General features: G+C 39.2%; 1 protein-coding gene across 1 annotated transcript in view; it reads left to right on the forward strand.

Moving 5' to 3' along the window:
* The first annotated feature begins 293 nt into the window (after positions 1-293).
* neurl1 (neuralized E3 ubiquitin protein ligase 1) overlaps positions 294-9,317 on the forward strand; it is a 113,598-nt gene continuing 104,574 nt past the window's right edge. Inside the window, exon 1 of the mRNA XM_015401211.1 lies at positions 294-532. Within this exon, the coding sequence (XP_015256697.1) occupies positions 328-532 (205 nt within the window). The 5' untranslated portion in view covers positions 294-327. The remainder of the gene's footprint in view (positions 533-9,317) is intronic.

Raw genomic sequence — 9,317 nt, forward strand, 5'->3', positions numbered from 1 at the left:
TGTTACTTCTATGAAGGATGTTTAACTGTCCTGTTAAATCCCAGTGACAATAAGGCAACCTCTTCTGAGATGATTAAAATATAAATATACATAAAAAAGAGTTTGTTAAAAAAACAAAAACAAAAAAAAAACAAGGTCTGAGTTTAAAACTGCTGGGTTGGTTTTATTCCAGTCATCTCCTAAAATGGGTCCAACCTCCGCTCTCTGCAGCGGATTACAGAACCATCAAATCTCTGATGAAAATCAAATCTGTCCTCAGCATCTGCGCTCACGCTTTATCCGCTCACAGTGCGCACACCTGTGCGCCTCTTCCGCTCCCGTGGTTGGATGAATACAGAAGGATGTAAGCACAGTCGTATGTCCGGCTGCAAAGTGAGGGAGTTCATGGTTTCGCTTTTTCTGCCATCATCGTCGGATCGTTACCTGGGAATAATCCAGCATCCTGCCATGGGGAACAGCGTGTCGGGAATATCTGCGCTGCAGAAATCCCAGCAGCAGCAGGGTTTTCACAGACTCCGGAACTCTCAGAAAGGTCAGTAACTAAAGCTGAAACTAAACGAGGTACAAGAAGTTTCCTGAAGGGGTCGGCATGGTACCCAGGTTCTCTGTTCCGCTCTGGTGGTGCTGAAGAACAGCTCTCGGTCCGCAGCGGGCCTCATCAGGTGGATACACCATATTCTGTGACCTCGTGTTTCGAGTCAACCTAAGCTTAAAGTCATGAGACTACTAACTAAAGCTAAAGCGGACTATGTTGATTTAGATGTAACGCGCCCTTGGTTCACAATATATGATAGATTAACACCTGATCAGAAGGAAGTACAAATGTAAAGTGTTGGATAAGAATCTTTAACTTGTTTTAAAATAGCAGTGAGAATTGTTGTCCTGGTGCTGGATAATTGGCTTTGCTTACACAAGTAGACCAGTTGGCTGTTGCCATAAGTTTCTACTTGAGTATGATAGATGCTGAGATAGAAAGGGATTTGAGAAATATAAAAAGAGATGGAAGAATGAAGGGGAGAAAGAAAGGGGGGGATAAAGGAGAAAGACAAAGAAAATAGAGAATGCATAACAGCGAAAAAGTCTGCTTCCACACCTGTAATAAATGAGAAGAAAGAAAAAGGAAAAAACATAGCAAACCAACCACATCCAAAAAGGAAGCATCCCATGGATATGCAGTAAATGTATATATATTATAAAAAACAAACCTATGAGGATTACACAGTGTTATTAGGAGCTGCTGTGTACATAACTGCAGCTGCCTCTTAGCATTTAGATATTAGATATATAAATGGATCTCCATAAAGACCTGGATCCAAATGCCTGTGGTGTACACAGCTGGGTCTGCTTGTGTAAAGTTTATAAAGCCCATTTAGCTGGGAAATGTGCTCAATGGCAGGTGTGAGGGGACATGGACCAACCCTTAAGAGACTTTGAGGGAGGAGATGGGTATCTTATCACAATTTATAAAAAGACCAAAAGCATCTGTTCTGGCCCAGAAGCAGTCCTCTATCCAATATGCAAACCAATATTAGTGCATTGTTACACAGATAATAGGAGGGGCTTAACTAGAGATTTCTTGCTTGGGTATAGTTAGCTCTGGGGGGGGCTCAGTCCTCTTGACTATGCAAGATGCTGAAAAAAGTAACAGTGACAACTTTTGTTGCTGTATAATCATAAGCCGAATTAACACAACCCTTTTGAAACTGTACCGAGATCGGTCCGAGCACGTTAACCGAGATAACTGTCGAATGTAAATGGCACGCACACTGAACCGGACTGTGCGAGACACAACCGAACAGGGCTTACATGGTACTAGCTCATCAGTAGGGTTCGGCGCGGTTCAGTTCTGTCTCGATAACAAAGAGCGCATGAGTAGACCGCGTCATGTCCTTACAGTCAGCCTCAGTAATCATGAAACTTCAGACATTCACAAAAATACTAGCTTCCCTATCATGCCACACGATTTCCAGTGAGGATTCTGCTTCGCAGTGTGATGAATCTCAACTTCTGTTGTTGGTTCCTGCATCTGTAAGCTCTGGTTAGACTATTATTTGTCATATTCACTTCCCAGAAGCAAACTCTATCAAGTAAGTTCACCAAAGGCTGCCTTCTTCGCCTGACTCTGCAATCTTTCTGAATGTTACGGGTGCCACCATGTTTGTTTGCTTGTCTAGAGAGCAGTTGTACCGTAGAGTGTAAATGATCGTAAGGAACCGAACTCGGCACAGGAAACTGTTTCAAGCTCGGCATGGATCGGTTTTCAGAGGACAGTTTAAATGGGGCTATAAGGGCATGTGCAGCAATGAATAGCATCTGTGCTGCTAGAAGTTTATCCATCTTACTTGCTTTGTTTGTCTCATGGTCATCTTCTTCTTTCTTCTGCTTTTATTTATGGTGGACTTCCTTCTCCATTTGTATACATTTCTGCCACACATGTTGAATCTTAAATCAACCCAGTTTGTTAAAAGCAGCCTTTTAAGCTCCAGCTCTAATTTTAGCTCCAAGCTCTGGTTACTGTGCGGTCAAAAAGGCCTAAGGGACAGTGGGACTACAGTAAGCTCCTAAATCTATGACAGTTAATGGGTATTAATAAAAGGGTTTTATGCACAAGTGCTTTAAATACATTAACACACTGATTACCTGGGATTGCATGGGATAGAGACAGCAAACCTGTGCATAGTTTGTTCATATGGTAATGAAGCATGTACTCAGACATGGCATCACCAGGTCTTATGCTTGACTCTGAAACAGTTGTAAATGAACATAATAGGAACAGTGAAAATGTGCACTGATGAATTTAAAGAGTTATCACCCACAGACCTGACTTTATTTTGTTAAAATATACATGTTTGAGTTGGGCTTCCGCTTAAACCTGCTTTAACATCCGCAATGTGAACTTGGCTTTTTTTTTTTCATTTTGGCTTTTTGTTAAAACCAGAAATGCCCAGAGTGTGCTTTACTCAAATTGTGATTATGGTCCTTTGATTAACACAAATTTGCGGAGGAAATAAATAAAGTAGATAAAAGCAAACTAAAAAGGAAAAAGGGGTTTTAAGAGCAGTTCAAGTGTATCTGAGGTATTTCCAAGTTTTAAGACTTAATGCATTGAAAGTGTCCTTTGTGTTGTGAATTGCCATAATATAAATAATCGGAACTGAATTTAATTTAATTCTAAATAGCAACAGATAAATGTGAATAATTCTCATGCTGAGAAATTAAAACAGTGAACTTTCAACCAGTTGTACAGTGGAAAATTAAGAACTTGGTAATGCATTGAAATATAGTTATGTTGGAAAGAATGGGTTAATTCAGTTGGTAACAGGGGGTTTTGGAGCGGTCCAAGCAAAGAAGCTTAGAAAACCCATGAAATGGCTGCTATAGGTAGCTTGTTTGTATGAAATCGTACGAAAAGTTATGCACCGTAATTTCGTACGTTTTGGACGTTTTTTTCGTCATATGCACTGCAAAAAATAGAAATCTCAATAAGTAATTTTTTCTTAAAATAAGTGTGTTTTTCCTTGAATTGAGGAGGTAAGTAAGACACTTTGCCAATGGAACAAGACAATTTTCTTTTAAAATAAGAAAAAACTATTTTATCGTCTTATTTCGAGTAAATATTATCTAACTATCTTATTTTAAGAGTGAAAATACTAATTTCATTGGCAGATCATCTTATTTACCTGCTCAAATTAAGGGTAAATATACTTAATTTAAGAATTTTTTACTTATTTCTGGATTGTTTTTGCAGTGTGCGCATGCGCATTTTACGCACCATTTAATAACTTCGAATTTGACATACAATTAACCCTAACCCAGACCCTAACCCTAACCCTAAGGTATAAAACAGCAAGCAATGTAGTTAGAAACATGAGGAAGTAATTATTGCACTGTTTTTCCCATTTTTACGTCCGTCCGCGGATCTGCTTTTTTTGTCTGTCTGCCAGCACATGCACACTGATCTGTTTTTTGAGGAAAAACGTCCAAAACCTACAAAATAGTGTTCATAACTTTTCGTACGATTTCATACTAACTGATAATCAGACTATGTTGAACTGTAGGAGCGAGTTTTTGTGCTGGGTTTCAGCCAAGAATTTTTACATCCCCAGAAATATTGTTGCTATAGTCCATGCTGACCAATAGTAATGTGTCTTTGCTCCTCACTCCAGAGGAAAGCCCGCCCTGAGAAGAAAAGATCTCTCAAAAAATGCAATTCATTAAATTGAACCTTACAAAGAGCACTGGCGTAAATATCGGTAAGGAGGTGCTTACCGACTCCTGCCTGTGCACTGTCACCTGGTTGGCCCCCTACGCAATTGTAGACAAGAATAGTCTCTTAGCATAGAGCCTAAATTAAAAGCAAAACCGTCATGTACAATGTGTTAGCGACGATGAATACCAAAAAGAGGTACTTAAGTGGGTTCCAGAAAAGAAAAAAGAGCTGAAGAACAGAAAAAGTTTTCCAAAATAAACAAGAACCAAAGAGGCAGAGGTGGACATTGCTGCTACAGTGAGTAAAGATTGCGACCAGGAGATGAATGGAGGGAGCGTGGGTGAGGAGGGGGGCTGCAAAGGCAAAGCTAGCCCAATGGCATGTGGTGGTGCGCTGTCACCAATGGTTCTATTCAAGGTGCCCAATCAATTCAATTCAGTTTATTTCTATAGCGCCAATTCACAATACATGTCATCTGAAGGCTTTTTACAGTTCAACCAGATCATACAGTCAAATTGATTCAAACACTGCTTTTCACTATTTTTCCATGTGTGATATGGGATCATATCAAATAATTGTATCTTATTGGCATATTGATGAAACTGTCGCTGAATACTGAACCTTTATCACGTGTTGTACTTCATATGGGGCCCATCCAGATAGTGTTGCTTACGGACCTATTGGTGTGTCATTACACCTTTGACAAAGAGTAATTTCAAAAAGATAAAATTAGAAAAAAAATAGAAGATGATAAAAAAAAGTAGGAATATAAACTGATTTAAAAAAATATATATCAGAAAACAGCAAACACTTAAACCCTTAAATCTTACTCAAATGCAGAAATTTACTAAACTTTCGATTTTTTTTTTTACTTCGATTTACAAAACGTGTTCATTTGCTTCTGACAATAATGAAACAAAATTCACTCGATCCAAGGACAAAAGTTTGAGCCCAAAAGGAAAGTTAACAAGAAAGTTCTTCCTTTATGCACTAGAGTAGCAATAAAACTGAGTCCTATTCAACACACGCTGCTTTACATCAAAACGTTGACTGTTTAATGTGTCCGTAGATGATTGGTCACTCTGCCAGAATGCAGATGGTAATTTCTTTGTAACCTGCTTTGGATCCACATGGAGAGCAGTAATGAAGTACAGCAGGTGTTTACAGCCACAAAGAAGATGTTAATGAAAAACAGTTCATCAGAGTGCTTTTATCCAACAGCTGAGTAGCCTGATATATTATCCCTGCACACTCACTCTGCTCGCTGCGTACACTGATCACAGAAAAACAACGGGGCGAAAAATCGCCCCACCTCTGCTTTCCCCATCTTCACCCAGCTGTTGAATGTGTGCAGCAGAGGCTAGTGAGGCCTTTGGGAACATTTTGAGTCTGAGCCGTCACTGGAATCATCAGCATAAATACACAGCTTGCCCTTTTAGATCCTCTCAATGAGTAAGAACACGGCACAGGAACAAGGGGAGGAGGCAAGGAGGCGCACGAGAGGAGAGGGATGATTATTCAACCAGGTTGCCTTGACGACCACCCGTAATGTGTGCAACAGTTCCCATGGCGACGGTTGCCATGACAGAAAGGGCCATCAGGAGGTCGAAACGAGGACCAGGCGACGTCACCGGTGTGGCAATAAAAAGACCAGGAAGTGATTCTGTTCTCTCTGTGAGGTTGCTGTTCTGATGCTGTGCAGTGATTGGTTAGATAAACCACCCCCCTCCCCCACCACCCACCCTTTCAACACAATGACATTCTTACTCTGCTTTGCATGAGCTCAACTACCAGAAATCATCATCTTTCTTCTGCCAAAGCAAAGCCATTTATTGAGACCTTTATCTGTAGTAAGTTCCATGATAAAATAAAAATAAAATGTTAGCATGGAAATTCAATTATAAATACTTTATTATTCCCAAAGGAAAATTAAATGTTGCAGTAAGTTATTTTTGTTATCCAGGTGTTGTAGGTGTTGATAGCTGATGGCAGGAAGGATCTTCTGTAGTGGTCTGTCTTGCACCTTTTCTGGAGAAGCCTCTGCCTGAAGGCACACTATTGTTGTTTAAAAATCTTCTGAAGAGGAAGCTTACCGAGGATGAGACAAAAATGTAGTTTTTTTGCTGAGGCATATCAGCTCAGTGTTCAAAGATGGAAAAATGAAGCATATAAAGAAAAGAGGACTGTACCTATTGTGAAACATGGAGAAGGCTCTGTTATGATCTGGGGCTGCTTTGCTTCATCTGGAACAGAGTTTCTTTTATTTTCATAGAATTTGTATTAATTATTATTTTTCTTTTCAAAATATTATTTCTGTGTCCATTGTGGATTTTTTCTTTTCTTAAACGAGAACCACCAACAGTTTCATCCTCTTATGGCTCACTGTGTAGCTATAATGTAATGCTACGTTAATACCGCAAGCAGCAGAGGCAGTAGAAGCAGCTAGTTTACATGCAAAGTCAATGGTTGATGCACATCATGGTGCAGCAAAAGGTTCTCCAGTGCATCTGAGCAGAGCGTCGTCAGAGCATCTAAAACAGAAGCCGCAGATTCTGGAGTTGGAAAAATGTAACTTTTGCTGCTTGACGCGCCACATCAACCAATCAGAGAAGCTTATCTGGGAGCTGGCAGGGAGACAGACACAGCACTGCTGATGCAGAGCGCTATAATCACTGAAACAGTTTATTAATGCGTAAATTAACTTAGAATTTTGAAACCTGCCAACAAAATATGTCTGATTTTAGTTTTTTCCTGTGCCTGCAGTTTGGATTACGCACGTGAAAAACACGTTCCAGCCACAGATGAAGTTTTCAGGTGGACTTTCTCACTTAAAAACATAGTAAACCTACTTTATTCCCACGGATCACAGCAAAGATAGCTGCCATTGCAGTGTATTCTCATTATGAGTTTGTATGAAATCGTACGAAAAGTTATACACCGTAATTTCGTAAGTTTTGGACGTTTTTTTCGCCGTATGCGCATGTGCATCTTACGCGCCATTCAATAACATAGAATTTAACATACAATTAACCCTAAACCTGACCCTGATCCTAACCCTAAGATATAAAACAGCAAGCAACGTAGTTAGAGACATGAAGAAGTAATTATTTCACAGTTTTTCCCAGTTTTACGTCCGTCCGCGGATCTGCTTTTTTTGTCTGTCTGCCTGCGCATGCGCACTGATCTGTTTTTTTGAGGGAAAACGTCCAAAACGTATGAAATAGTGTGCATAACTTTTCGTACGATTTCATACGAACTGATAATGAGAATATGTTGGCCATTGTTACAGGCAAAGAAAGGATAGGGTAGCTCCGCCCAACGCGCATTGGACCCACTTTTCGGGTGTGCATCTATAGCAGCAAAGACGATTCAGCTGCCTGTCAGAACTAAACTTGCACAAGCATCAAAAAGGAAGCAGCATGTGCGTTTTTTCTGCTCTTGCTTCTTGCGTTCTGAACGTAGCATAACACAGTATTTCTTTTTCGTTTTATATCACTGATACTTTAACGTCATTCTTCATATTTCACAGTTATGTGGTAAAGAACTGCTATCAGTTGAGATCAATTGATATTACTATCATATTCTCACTATGTGGTTCTGACATTTATGATCACTTTGCTTTAGGATGACTCATTGAAACTCTGAATACATAGCACTGGATCTTAAGAGCCTGTTTGTTTTCACAGGAAATATTTTTATCATAACAGCAAAGAATAGTGGGGTCAGCAGAAAACATGGTTGATGATGTAAAAATCAGTAAATAATTAAATAAATAATTTTTCCTTTTCTAGATAAATAAGATAATCTCCCAATGGAATTATTATTTTGCCACTTGAAATAAGATAATTAGATATTATGGATTTTAAATAAGAAATTTGTTTTTTTTCTCATTTGAACATAAAAATGTCTTATGTTTTCATCCCTTCTTATTTACCTGCTCAATTCTAGTGAATATACGCTTATTTAAAAAAAAAAAAAATTGTTCACCTGTGTTACATCTTTGAAGCACATCTGCTTTTAAGTAACACCCAGCATTAAGAGTGTAATGTGTTCAGTTGGTTTCCATTGAAATAATCTAATGGAAACAATATGAGACAAAGAAATTTAGATGTGAAGTGTTTTATGGCTCACGCAGGTTTTGGTTCATTGCATTGTGACACAGCTCATTTAGACCGAGACATGAGTGAAGAGCCGGTCTCAGCTGTATATCATCACGTTTTCATCAGTGTGGGCTGGCAGCAGATTCCTGCCTGGGAGGGCATCACAAGGGCGAACAGTTTCCTCACGCTGCTTATAGATAAACACATAAACACGACACCTCCAATCAAAGATGACGTTAGTTTTACAGAACTTCAAAGCTGCTGCTAGTTTTAGGAAAATGAGAAATTTTTCTATTCCCTTCTATTCTGTAGCTTTTGCCAGTTTGTGGTTGTTTTTCTAATAACTGAAAGGTTTTTCTTCAGCTGCGAGGAAAACCATATTGTGCTCATTTTGGTTTTATCCCAGAGACAAAAGAAATTATTTATTGCTGATTCTTTAAAAGTTTTTTTCAGCAAATAAAGAATAATCAGCAAATTTAGTATAATCACAGGCTTCTTTATGGCTGGCTCTTTTTCTGTCTAATTTTTTTTGATTATACGATAACTAGTCCCTGGTCTTTTGCTCACAAACAGTTTTTCATGGAGGAAGAATAACTGTTTATTGCAGAATAATAATGAATATATACTTAGATGCTGGATCCCTAACTAAAAGATGATAGACCTTAACTTATATATATATATATATATGTGTGTTTTGCTTGCGACTATGACCAAGACCTATAGAGGCTGAGACCAGGACAAGACCATGACCTTTAGAGCCAGAGACTAAGACCATGACCTTTAGAGCCAGAGACTAAGACCATGACCTTTAGAGCCAGAGACTAAGACCAAGACCTTTAGAGCCAGAGACTTAGACCAAGACCTATAGAGGCTGAGACCAAGACAAGACCATGACCTTTAGAGTCCGAGACAAAGACAAGACCTTTAGAGCCAGAGACTTAGACCAAGACCTATAGAGGCTGAGACCAAGACAAGACCATGACCTTTAGAGCCAGAGACTAAGACCA

Source organism: Cyprinodon variegatus, unplaced genomic scaffold (assembly GCF_000732505.1).
Source record: "Cyprinodon variegatus isolate N-32 unplaced genomic scaffold, C_variegatus-1.0 Scaffold1193, whole genome shotgun sequence".
Taxonomy (NCBI): domain Eukaryota; kingdom Metazoa; phylum Chordata; class Actinopteri; order Cyprinodontiformes; family Cyprinodontidae; genus Cyprinodon; species Cyprinodon variegatus.